Source organism: Patagioenas fasciata, chromosome 3, assembly GCF_037038585.1.
Source record: "Patagioenas fasciata isolate bPatFas1 chromosome 3, bPatFas1.hap1, whole genome shotgun sequence".
In the NCBI taxonomy this organism is placed as follows: domain Eukaryota; kingdom Metazoa; phylum Chordata; class Aves; order Columbiformes; family Columbidae; genus Patagioenas; species Patagioenas fasciata.
The window spans coordinates 97,463,553-97,477,703 of record NC_092522.1 but is presented as its reverse complement, the minus strand read 5'-3'; the positions used below and the strand labels follow the sequence as shown (position 1 = coordinate 97,477,703).

Genomic DNA, 14,151 nt, shown 5'->3' with positions numbered 1-14,151 from the left:
TTAGCCACTGAAATCTTATTTTAAGCATTAGGTGGAGGTCTCAAGGTGTTGGTGGGGGTGGAGAGGGAGGAAGCTGCAAGGCAGCTTCTGTGAGAAGAGACCAGGGGCTGCCTCATACCAGACAGAAGACTCCAGCTGGCTCCAATGGACCCAGTGTAAGACAAGGCTGAGCCCCTCAGCCAAGGTGGTGGCACCTCTGTGAAAATGTATTTAAGGAAGGACAGAACGTGCCCAGGCAGAGTGAGCAGGAGGAAAGTGAGAAACAATCCTGTGAGCACAAAGTTCAGAGGAGGAGGGAGAGGAGGTGGAGTAGAGATTCCCCTGCAGCCCATGTGGGAGACCATAGTGGAGTATGTGTTCCCCTGCAGCCTGTGGAAATCACTCCTGACACAAGCAGGCTATCCATACTTCAACCCATGGAGGACCCCACCCAGAGCAGGTGATTATTTCCTGAAAGAACTGTGGCCTGTTGAGAGTCCATGCTGAAGCAGATGTATCTTGAAGGGCTACAGTCTGGGTAGAGGACTCATGCACAAGCAGGGGAAAAGTATGAAGAGGAGGGAGCAGCAGAGAGGAGCTGTAATGGATTGATCACAGCCTCATACTCCCCATCTCCCTGTGTGACTCAGGGTGGGGAGGTAGAAGACTTGGAGATGAAGCTGAGCCAGTGAAGGGGTGAGGAGGGAGGGAAAGGGGAAGAGCATTGCTGTATTTTGGCTTTGTCTCTTACCATCCAAAGATCTATTTTAATTGTCAAAAAAAAAAATTATTTTTCCCCAAGTCAAATCTATTTTGCCTGTGATGATAACTAGTAAGTGATCTCCCTGTCTTTATCTTCACCCAGGAGTTTTTTCATCTCTATTTTCTTCTCTTGTTCTCTTGATGAGGCAGACTGAGAGACGCTGGCAGCTGGCCAAGGTCAAGCTAACACATTTTAGGTAAAAACCTTTAATTATTTCAAGAAATCTTAGAATTACTTAGTTAACCTCAAGTTAAAAAAAAAACCAAAAACAAAAACAAAACCAAAAACAAAAACAAAACCCACACAACGTAACAAACAACAATAACAAAACAACAAAAAATCCCACAGAAAATAAAGACTTAAGAATGACCAAGTCTGTCAATGGAGGCAGTAATGACTTGGTAATCCAAGAATCATTTCAAAAGTTGTAATCAGGAATTATCAAATAAAACTCTACAGTCAAAAAAATGTATTCTTATTAAACCCATTTTGCAGCAGACTCAGTGACCCAGAGACTTATGGTTTCTATTTGAATATAAAATAAATTTTTCATGAACATAAAAAATATTTCACTTAAGGCACATCTGGATCATAATCATCTGGATTATACTGTGACATAAAGTTGTTCAAATGGTAAGGTTTATAAAGTAGAAATGATTAACACCTCAGCCATGAAAATGACCTTCAGGGTAAATGATCATAATAAATTATGTTTAATTACATATTCCTATTAAGAAATTGCACAGTTGGATTGAAAGTAATATCAGTGTTTTAATTATTAGGTTTTCAATATCAAACTTAGTGGAATACACATATATGTATTTTTTTCTTGTTTTATTCTTCACAAAACTGCGTACCAATGCACATTCAGAATGAAACATCACATTGATTTGTGATAATGAAGATATAGCTATACCCATTGATTGTATTTCCTTATTTTGCTTTTAATTTGAAATTGCTGTTTATGTGCCATTTAATTTATAATTCCACAGTCATAAGAGTTCCACTTGTTTGCACTGTATCTTCAGATTCTCTAATAAAGGTTTAGTAACCTACCAGGTCAAAATTAAACTGACATAGCCTTTGATTCTCTTTTGATTTTCTCAGATTATGAGCAAATTTCCTGTATTTATAGTAACATCTATGAAATCAAAGGATTCTGGAACCTACAGAAAAAATAGTCCCTGAGTGAGACATATATAAAAGCGTATATTTGTGATAGAAGTTGACTAGGTAAGCACAGTGTTTTCTTGCTCAAAAAATCTATCCTGCATGTACATTAAGTGTCATATTTGGTACATTACTAAGCATATCTATAGAGTTGCTTGTTTCTTTACAACTGCAGTACAAATTCAATAGTTCACATTACAACCATTAACATTAATCAGGTCAGACAACAAATGGCTGACCATTTAGACAAAACAGGTTTTAGGTTTGGTGACTCAGGAGGTATCTTTCTTTTCTATATCTAACACTGAGATATGACCAATGTACAAACAATAACCAGTAACAACTGTGATCTTGAGTAAATAGCTACTCAGGACTTTAAGCTCTGCTTTTTTTCCGAGTTACTTCTATAAATCAGGCTAGACTTTTCTCAAACAAAGATGGGAGGTACGGAATGAGAATGACCAGTCTGGGTAATTAAAGATTGCACAGAATTTTGTAGCTAACTGGTTATCTAGAGACTTTATGCTATGCTACTGTTAAGTTTCTTTGTGATGTGTAATCATTAAACACCAAATATAGATTTCCAGGCCTGTTTCTTTCAACATGAAAGTTTAATGCGATTTCAAATAAATAAATATTTTTTTTGCGATGGAAGGTAAAACTGGGAAAAGCTGATGATGTTTCTATGTGCTTGGAAGTGAGTAGTCAAACTAATATAAGGAGACAGTTTGTGGCTCTAGAATGATGAAATCGTAGATCTGAAGCAACAACATGTGTCTGTTTACAAAGATCTTTTTTGGGCAACAAAGGTGATGTATACAGTATATATACAATTGCTGAAGAGCAGATACACATGAAAGAACAACAGTAGCGGATAGAGCTGAAATAATTAGATCTCATATTATCAAGAGTATCTAGAGGAACTGAGCAGTATTGTTTCATTGAATGACACTGGCCAGCCAAAGCGATTAAAATAAAACAAGGGGGGCTAAGCTGGGAATGCAAAGTTCATATCAATGAACCATCTGCACATATGCAGAAGGCTACTGCAGAAGAAGGGTTGCAGTCATCTCTAGAACATACTTTGCCAAACCAAAACCAAAGCAACCAACGAAACAAACAAAAAAACAAACACAAAGCAGAAAACCACAGAGGAAAGGAGCTCAAATAATTGTGTACTTCTGAAAAGGATTATTTGGTATTATGCTTTTATCTCTGTTTTCCTCTTCCTAATATAGCACTGCTTTATTAAGTCATTTTGCTTCTCATTTTGGGACAGGGAAAAAAAAAAACAGTTTATTGAATGCCCAGATCACTTAGGTTTGTTTTCGAAAGTATGCGGGGTGAGGACTTTAATCAGGGTTTATTAGTGATATCTAGGGAGTAAGACCATTGTTGCTGCCATTTACATCCTGACAGAAAGGATACATCTGTGTATTTGTCATATGAACTGTGATTACTTTTTGTAAGAGTCTACCTGAGCTGTAAACAAGTTGATTTTATCTTAGCAGTTGAGAAAAAGTTTTATTTTAATAGTTAATAAATTCTTTTTACTATATTTTTGTATTCAAAATTATTAAAAAGTTATTCAAAAATATACAAAATTATGAATGATGTAAAATGAATCCAAAATAAGATAAATTCAAGGAAAACTTAAAAACTAACAGATACATTAGCTGCCACAATTTTAGAGCTTACAGAGCAGAGATTGATATCTATAGTCTGTCTCTTCTAAGACATTAAATAACATGATGACCAGAAACAACATGCAAAATATCTTATGAAAATTAATACTTTTAAAGTCAGTTTTTATAAATAAAATGAAACATAGTAACCTAATTTGGCCTAACCCATTTAATGCGTTGTAATTTGTTTCCAGGTTCCATGCAAATTTATAAATTTACAGTATTTTAATAACTATAGTCAATTAAAGTTTTTTCTGTAGAAGTATCTTAATAATTTTTGAAATTCAAATGATCATTGAAATCAATGCACACTGTTTTGTATCTTTAAAGGCACCTTGTCTGTGACAAAAAAAAAATAAAAGACTTTTCTTAAGTTTATGAAATTACTGAATATGAAAGTGGAAATACATCTGTCTTTCAAAGATCAAAATAAATTACTGTTATTATACTCTTATAAATTCAGTACCTTAAATACCAATATTTTGTAATTTTAAAGATTTTTTTTCACTATTTATAATTCCAAAGCTTGGTACTCTCAAACAGTATAATTACTTTTCCTTTAGTGTAGGTAAAAGGAAACAAACAAAACAAAAAGTTAAATTAAATATGAAAAATCAGCTACTAGCAATTTGAACTGCAATTGCTAGAAAAGGTTTTCAAAACCTCAGACTATCAGAGAACTACTTTACAGGTCTGTATGTTTGCCAGCGAAATACACACTTGACACGTTTGTTGTTTTTTTTTTTTTTTGCTTCAGAATCCAGAAAGGTCTGAAAATACCTTGCTTTGAAATCAAATTAATTTCACTCACTTCTTGGCCTGCTAACACTGCAACTTTGTTTTAAAGCCTTAGTTCAATTGCTGTAACTAACATTTTATATCAGATGCATCATTTCTTCTGACTCAGTATAACAGGTACATTGCATAGTGGATGTCCAAATGGTGTCAATTTAAGGGGAAAAAAAATCACTGGTTATAATTAAAAGATGGGATATCTATCACTCATTTCTTAGTAATTTTTCAGTGTTTGATAGATACCTGGATAACACACCACCCTTGTTGGTAAATAACAGACACTAAATAGTAAAAACATATTCTTGTAAATATACTAAAAGGATTTGTATCAGTAAATAACAACTTGTAACAATGAAAAACTACTTCAGCTGATTAAAAAAAACCCTCACAAATGCTGATAAAACCCAACATCCTGTCCTTGTTGGTTAAATGTGTTAGGGAAAAGAACTCAAGTCAAATTGTTTAGTCAATAATGAAATAACATAAAAGGAAAGCACACCTGCAGATTACTTTGTCCTTTTCAAATTAGTCTCACAAGCTCTTCAGGTACAGGTGTTTTGTCTTTTATGAATATAACTGGGAATTCTTACAGAAACATATAGATGAAGGCAACTGTTTTTAACATCTGTTAGTTAAAATTATAAATCTGAAGCACCACTGCCTAATGAATCAAAGTTTCTGTGATACCTGAGAAGTAGTAGGCAGAATACAGCCCTTCTGAAGAAAATATTGAGTGGGAGGGGAAAAGGCTTTTGAAGTTTTAGGCAAGAGAATTACATAGATTTTTCCAATTTTTGCTGAAACGTAAAGGATAATCTTGAAGAACACTTCACAAGTGTTATGTGGACTGAAGTTTATGGTGAATGGAAGAAGGATATGCAGCTATACAGATGTTCCCAAAACTATAACTTGTTCTTTATTCTGTGGAGCAATTATATTCCTCTTATTTCAGTGGATGCGAATTGTGTTCTTTCTGACCTTATGTGGTGTTTGTCACAGGCTGAAATGGGTAGGAAAAAAACATCTTATGTGAAAGAATGCAGAAATGATACAACCTGAGGCAGAGAACTATAAACATTTCCACAAACAGTCTCGAATGACCCCATGTCTTGTCAGGTTGCTTAAGATGGCTATATCAAAATATTAAGTACAAACTGCTTGTTCTGTAGCATGCAGAGCATTTTAATCAATATCAACATCATTTTAGAGAAATTTTGCTACATCTCTATACATCTCTGCCCATTAAATATTTTGTCACTAGTTCTTTATAAATGTAAAGATTAACACTAAAGGCAACAGTGTCAGTTCCATAGGTCAGCAAAGTCAAAGTCTTACTATGGTTCTATGTAAATTCAAATTACAAGTAGCCTTTTATTATGTTTGTAAAATTTACTCTGCATGTACGGTAATAATTTTTATTTCTTGGCTGAATTCAGAAAAAAAATATTTTCTTTGCACTATAGAGTCTCTCTTTTAATGTATTTCAGCAGCATGTATAGGTGACTAAAGAAATCATAGATCAAGTCTCAATGCAAATAACATCTTGAGCTACTTAGCAAGAGTTGGATCAAAATCCTATTTGAATTTATATTGATTTATCCTCCAATACACAGATGATCCTGTGTAGTCCTCCTTTATTTAGTTGAAGCCGTTACTATAAAATTTAAAAAGTTGTAAAACCTGTGAAATAGCCTTCTCCACTGCAGTAGGGAGGATCATACCTGTGAATCCAGGGGGACAGAAACACTGATAGCCTCCATGCCTGTTGATGCAGCTTCCTCCATGCAAGCAAGGCAAAGTTTCACACTCATTTACATCCAGCTCACACAGAGATCCATAGTATCCAGGTGCACAAATACAGTTGAATCTTCAGAAAAGGGGAAATCAGGAAAGTCAACAGAAGTAAACATCATCTATTTCAATATTCTGAATCTATATTTATGTCCTCATGTCAAGCTGGTGTCCCTAATTGATATGCATATTAAAATAATTAACAAACTTTCCTCATTTCTGTGTTTCTGAAGGAAACAAAGCAATAAGGAGGAAAACAACAAGATGTGCAGAAGACAGTTTCTCTTCTGTTTTCCTCTCAGGTCACATAAGAAACAAATAGCTGAGTCAGTAACATTTGCCTGCCTCATTTTAATACAGAATCCTTGTCATATGCTGAAGGTCCAATCCAAACCTCAAGGCAGCAAGTAGATGTTATACACAAGGAAATCAGGGAATTGTTTTACATTTAGTAGTAACTAACCTGTTTACAAGATCCAGGCAAGTTCCATTGTTTTTGCAGGGTCTTGATGAGCATTCATTAATCTCCACTTCACACAGTATTCCAGTAAAGCCATGTTGGCAGGAGCATCTAGCAAAAAGGAGGTAAATACATTACTTTTCAGTTTAATATAAAAAGATTCTGAAAAAAAATGTGGTAGATTTTGAAGGGTAGGAATGAGGTGATTCCATTTTTTGTTTTAATTTTTTTCTGATCATTACAAAGTTCTGTACTTTAACAAGCTTCATAAGTACAGTGACTGCAGCCTAGAAAATAAGATTTTTGCCATTCTTAGTTGAAGACCACAAGTCTGCCCTGGAGGCAACTGTCTGCTGCTTCTCATGCGTTAGGTTTAGTTCTGGGAATAGCACTTATCGAGAGTGTGCAACATACTAGGATAATCTTTGTGTCACAAATAGCCTTTTGTGTCCATGTGGGCTGGTGAAGATGGTAAACAGTGCAAAAGAAGTAAATAATGACAAAGAAACATACAAAAATAGCTCCAAGCAGGTCTGAGACCGAAGATGAGAAAAACCCCACTGTAAACATCCCACTTCTCCTAGCAGAGTCATTCAGATGCTGGTGACTCGCAGTAACACTGCCAGAGATTCTTGACAAAGACTGAAATCACTGATCATGGACCCACACAGACATTGTGAGGGTAATCATAACAACAGAGATGAGAGGTTGATTATTGCAAGATTTCTTATATAACATTTATAACTACATTGTTCATGAAGCTGTTTAATATTATAATCATTTCAACTTAGACTATTAATATTATTGTAACATGACTAATAACTGTTTTTTATATTTTGATTGGATTATTAAGATTCGAGTTACTCCCACAATAGACTCTTGAGCCCACATGGTGTACATACATGCATGCCTTTTTGCTCACAGAAAGATTTTAAGTGTAATGTAACCATGTAATGTGTCAAACACCCCACCGCCAAAAAAAAAAAAAAAAAAAAAAAGACCTATTACATCACTGAAGGACAGCAAATATAATATAGGCAAGGTGCTGAAAGAATAGTTACATGAAAAATATCCATGTATCATACTAAATATCTGTCATTCAAATAATTTTCCTCACCTGTAGTGGTTAACCCCATCCACACAGAGACCTTCGTTCTGGCATGGATGGGAAATGCACTCATCACTATTTACTTCACAATAAGTACCTTCAAATCCTGAAACACAGATTATATGAACTGTCAGTGAGTGAACTCAACTACAAAATGTGAATATAAGAGTCACAGCTACTCTTGCAGGTTTGGCCATCTGAGCTCAGGAACAACTTAAACAATGCAAGTGGCAGGCTTGAGAAACATCAGCTGCCCTTGAAGCTGTTCAAGAAGAGCTGAGAGAAGCATCAGTGGCGACTACCCCTTCTCTTGGGAGCATTGAAGCTGAGGCTCTTAACCCTTGGTATCTGACTGACCTGCATCGCAGACATGTGCATGCCTAGCCATGCATCTGTTTTATCTGGATGCCAACTTGTTCCTTCAGACTAGTTCCCTGGCTTGACATTGGACCTGCCTCATTCCCTGTAGATTTGACTGGCAACCTGGCATACTATGCTGATCCTGGACACTGTCATTGGCCCTGCCCTGCTCACCTCATTCAGATACTGTCAGATAGGACGCTTGACAGTGAGGCCTCAGCTTTGATAAGACTCCTGGCTTACCTTCACTTCTGGAGCAGACAGCCCTCATTGCTTCCTGACTCTAAGACCAGGGACAGCAAGTGGATGCAACACTGAAAGAACTCTCTCCAATTATTTTTGTTCCTTAGCTTCAACAAATTGATTTCCAGTGAGAACAGATATGGGTGGAGCACCTGACTAAACATACTGGGGAAATGCAAAACATTTTAAAAGACTAAAAAGGCTTTCTTGAACAGTGTGGGACAATATCAGAAACTAAAAACTAATTCAATAATTAATGTATTACAGAACGTAATGGAAGTTAGAGAGACCACATTTATTCAAAGCAGTCAGTAGATGAGAAAAAAAAAAAACCACAAACACACAGTTTTAATATTTAAATGAAGAAAAAGTGTAATCAAGATCTTATCTGCACAGTACATTACTTGCATGATACATTATATTCACCTGTATAAGCGTCCCATAATATGTAGTAAAGAAAAATAAGAGATTTTTCAGTGATGTAAGAATACTACTTTTGCTGTTAGATAGCATACTAAGTCTTAAAACTTTCACATTAATAAGTGTTCTTTCTACTAAATACACAGTCATAATAAAATGATACACAGTGGATAAACTATAGCTACTTAGTTGAATTTTACATAAATTGAATACATATGTTTCAACTGATGCAGTAACAAATCCATTACAATGAAGAAACTGTTTGCATTGTAGTGACTATAAAACACAACCCCTCATAGCAGGCTGACTGAAGAGCATTTATGGTGTTCACCATAGTGCTTTTGAACACCATTTAGATATCAAAATTAAATTAAAACAACCATAAAAACAGCTACTGAAATTTAGTGTATATTATTACAAATATGATGAAGTCTTTACTGGATTATCTATTAGAACAACTAGAAAATAATTGTTATTAGTACTTCTTTAGATACTGAAACAAGGATAGAAATGACTTCTATTGTCATATTATTTATTTGTGGGTTTCAAAGTATTTCATGAGAGTGAAGAATTCATGAAAAAGCACAGTTAGAATAGCATGACTCATTTTTATCTAGATAAAATAATTACTGAAATATTTTAGTGTCTTGGTCAGAGTTGTAGGAAAAACTTTAGAGAAGAATCTTTTCTGGCATTCCAATGCATGATCTAAATCTCAGCTCACATCAAAGCAGTTGGTGTTTTCTTCTTAACAGGATTTTTCCTGGCTAGATCTGAGTGAAATAATTTCTGAATATCTGCTGAAGGTTTCAAACTGTGTTTTCTACAAACCTGGAAATTAAAGTCTCTGGAGAATGCATCTCAAACTAACCCTTCAATTATAGTTACCATTTTCTTTAGCTCCTGCATATAATTAATAATAATTCTCACAGAACAACAAATCACTGTATAAAGAAGTCTTCATTAGAAAACACTAGATGTTTTCTGGCCCACAGTTTATGTTGGCAACTTACTTTTTGTCCTGTCAGTTCTCTGTAATATTTATGAGTTTTTATTTCCATGAGTTTCATATTTCTACATGATAACTGTTACCTTTTGTCTCCCATTTCATGATTAAGTAGACCTGTTGTTGTTTAACAGTCCTAGCCAGATATCTGGTCCTGCACTCAGTAGTTGCATGCCCTTTCATAATTTTCCTTAATTTTTAATATATGTTTTTCAGTAATTTGTTCTTTCTTGGAACACCATTGTTCTCAGAAAGCTGCACTATTTTTACCAAACTGTCCTGTCTTCCGTTTGGGTCACCTTTATGGAACTAACACTTTAGTACTTGGCTTTACCTAGAACAGCATGGTCTAATATTCATCCCCTAGTTTATTGACCCTCTAGTTCACTTATGTATGCAGTTGAATTGCTCTTTGGATCTTTTGCATGTAGACCTTCCAGGGAATTTATGGACAGTTTCCCAGGCTCAGCTACAAATATTTCAATATTATTTATATTCTATAGCTTTCTCATGTTCCTTACCTTTCTCTTCTGTTATACTAAATTTTCATTTATATTAATAAGATTAATTCAAAGAATGAAATTCTTTAAGAACAGAAAAGCATGTTGATAAATTAGGGCAACTAGTAGAATGTTTTATTGCTTAAGTTGTCCTTCCCTCCTCTGCTTCATTTGCATTTAGTATGTAGCATTTCAGGAGAAACTAATGGCAGGATTCAACGCTGGGTGTATACATATAATAGCTCAAAAAGCCAACTCCTCCCAGTTGCCTAGATCAAACTCTTGCTTATCAATTACTGGCAAAGTATATAAGAAGAGGTGTTTTCTGTACATTTCTTGGGAAACTTACTCTACTGAGTGATTCCTAAACTTCTGCAGTAACAGCCTACCCTACAAGATTTTTGCAGCCGTGAATATACCAGCATACAATTATAGAGACTACAATTTTTTAAACTGTTTAACCTGGTTGTGTGGACAACTAAACTTAAACTCGTGGTCTAACAGTGTTCCATAATCTATGATATGAGAGCCTAGTTTTGTGTTACAAATGTTACAATCTATTTCCTTTCAGGAAGCAAACCTCTACAGCTAAGGGCAGATACCTCAAAATGAAGCTTTTCCATTTATATTAATTATACATTTTTAAAAACCTTTAAAGCAAGAACAGACAACTTCTTAACATATATACAAGAACAAATATGCATAGTTTATTCTGCTACTAATCACTACTTCATTATCTCCCTACCAATTTGCTGTAATAATTCTGTCCTAAGCTAACATCTTACATCAAGTTTGATTGTGTTCACTTTATACTCTGTCAGTTTTTGTCTTCTCTGTCCTAGTATGGTATTCCAGTCCCAGCTGGCTTTAGTCAGTGGGTATTGCTTCTTTTCTCATAAAGAAGTGCCCCAGGCTATAGCAGATATGGTTTTCTGAAGATAATCGTTAGAATTCGTTAGCGCAGCTACATTTTGTAACTATTGTTAAACTGGATTCATACTTTGTAATGACTGGACCATTAACTACTGGCAAGTTGTTTAATCAACATGTCATTTGGTGCTAAATCAGGTGTCTTGGAGTAATCTAGCCATGTCAGCGTGACTGCCCTCTGTGATCAGATCTGTAATTGTGAGAGGTTCATTGGGAGAGAAAGGCTGGTACGTGGCAGACAAAAGTAGAAGAATAATAGAAAAGAAGACAGGTGTGGAGGTAGATTTCCATAAACTGCTCTCAATTAAATTTCTAGATTTTACTGTATCTTCTTTTTTTGATAAGAGTCCTGAATAAATCGTTGCATTTTTCCTAACATAAACTATTAACTCATTTCATGAATGATGCCTTTTACCCCTTTTCAATATTGAGATATATTCCATTTTCCAAGATTTTCTAGCCAGGCATGTTGCTGGTTCACATAACTCCCCTGCTAGTTCCCTGAAGATTCCTAGTTGCAATATTCAAGAATCCTTGAAGATTCTGTCAAAGTTCTTGAGAATCTTGGCTGCAAATTTTTTGGATACTTGAAAATCTCTGCCCAAAAACATTTTGAAAAAAATACTTTTCTAAGGGATGCTAAGAAAATAACTCAAACTACATGTCTATTTACAGACAATTTCTGAAAAAGGTTTAGAAATCAATAGATTGTATTAAAAGCTGTTTTTTAGAGGTAGCTTTCCTAAAAGCTGCTTCAATAAGCAACTTGCATACCTCCAGTGTGGGTTTTTTAACTCAGTAATTTGTGGTAACCTTTACCTTACTTGTAAAAAAACAAACTATAAATTCTGCTGACTTTATGTATTGTCTCCTCATCTTTGCAGCTTAGTAAACCATGAGTAGTACCTCTGTGGCATAACACTGCAATTAAGGTATTTACTATCATTGATCCCTGGGACACCCCTGTACCCTGCCATTTATAGCTATAAAAGTGATGATTTCAAAATCCTATCTAAATTCCAAATTCAGTAATTGTATTCTCCCTACTTAAATTTTCACTGTGGTTTAGTTAGTTAATGTATTCTTCATTTGCTACACAGAATTGTATAGATAAACTGTTGCTCTGTTCTACCTCAGCAGTTCTTGTACACCAAGGGAGAGAACACGTCTTTTAAGCCATGGCCCAGGAAAGCTGTCAGCACCTGTTGTGGTTCTACTTGTGTATACGGAGAACAACCTTCTCTACACATTAGGTAGGGGAAGATTACTCCCCTGATGCACCAGGTCTTCCTGACAGCTCGGCAGGAAGAGGAACCATTTCCAACTTGCTCCAAGTTTTGTACCTTTAACAATTTGCATATATTTTGTCTATTTCCTCCCCTGTTTTATCAATTTAGTCTGTCAGCTCTGCTGGCCATGTGCATGCCTATCTCTATGTTGTCCTATCAATTGATAATTTTTGAGGGCTGGAATCTAAATCACAGATTTAATAAGTACTACAATATAAGAAATTAATAGCAGACAAACTGACATCTATATTACCAGTCTTTTAACATAAGTGATAGACCTGCTGTAATTCGTGAAGGTGTAATGTGCTTTGAAAGGTATACATTGTTACTTTCACTGAAGACAGCATTAAATTCAACATGTATTTGCAACTTTTCTGCAGCAAAACAGAAAGGATTATCCATACCACTTCTTACCTGTTTTGCAAATGCACATTGGATTTCCATCGACTTGTGCCAAACAGGTTGAATTGTTTATGCACGGATTATAAGGCAGCTCACAGGGACTGAAGCGCTGATGGCAGAAGTCACCAGTATAAAATGGAGGACAAATGCATACAAACTGCCCCTGCTTAACAGATTCGTAACAGGTGGCTCCATTCAAGCATGGTTCAGAATCACATTCATTTATATCTTCACTGCAGTCTGGCCCTGTCCACCCTACTGTACACGTGCATCTGAAAGGAAAAAAAAAAAAAAAAGCTTAAAGCAGTACAGGAATGAAAATCAACAATTTAGCCTAATCAGTTCCATTTAAAACCAATTCAAACAAACAAAACAAAACAAAACCAACCAAACAACAAACAGACAAACTACACCAAAACAAAAGAAAAAACCGCCAATTTGAGCATGTTCTTCTGTACACAGCCTTTTTTTCCTGATTGTATCAGACTACATTATGTAAAAGAGTTATATTCAGGTTCTTGTCCCAAAATTTGTTTGAGAAAAAGCAAAATGACTTATTTTAAATCACAGGATTTATCAACTTGGAGAACCATTTGGTTTAGTTAATGCTGACAGAATCATCTGTGAAGGTATTTCAGTGTCTGGGATGAAATGCACCAGGTAGTATTCAGTACACTTTCAAGAAAGAAGGTAGGAGGTTAAAGGCATAATAAATGATAGAAGAATTCTCTTCTCATGATGTTCTTCCTCTTTTTAGTATGGTCTTGTGAAGACCTGTTATTGACAATACAGAAGAGAAAACTTGGACCAAAACCTACATTACATCTGAATTGTAAAGAATCTACATTCATTAATTAGATAACATCTGTTTTAATTGCAACATGAATTTGATGATAAGGTTCTAAAAATTCAAAGATAAAAATTTGCTAATGATTTCAAAGTTTGCAGAGAAAATATCCTCATTAGCAGCAATAAAAGAAGGTTTTATATGCTTTAAAAGGTAGAAAGTCTTGTGGTTTTACTTTCGCTGAAGATGGAATTAAATTCAGCATGTATTTGTAACTATTTTGTGGGACAACAGACAATACAAAAGATTAACTATATCAGCTCCTGCCTATTTTGATTGATATTGATTTCAGGGATTAAGCCATTCAAATATAGCTTTATAGATCTAATTTGAGAAAAATAATGGATTTTAAATAATAAATAGGTTATTCAATGAAGAATAAATTAGTTCTATAAGGCACAGG

The 14,151-nt window shown here is 35.0% G+C and overlaps 1 protein-coding gene across 1 annotated transcript in view; it reads right to left on the bottom strand.

Annotated features, from left to right (window-relative positions):
* EYS (eyes shut homolog) overlaps positions 1-14,151 on the bottom strand; it is an 870,143-nt gene that overhangs the window by 455,069 nt on the left and 400,923 nt on the right. Inside the window, exons 25-28 of the mRNA XM_065834576.2 lie at positions 12,914-13,173; positions 7,761-7,857; positions 6,647-6,754; positions 6,114-6,259 (exon numbers count right to left, since the gene is read on the bottom strand). Coding sequence (XP_065690648.2) covers positions 6,114-6,259; positions 6,647-6,754; positions 7,761-7,857; positions 12,914-13,173 — 611 coding nt within the window. The remainder of the gene's footprint in view (positions 1-6,113; positions 6,260-6,646; positions 6,755-7,760; positions 7,858-12,913; positions 13,174-14,151) is intronic.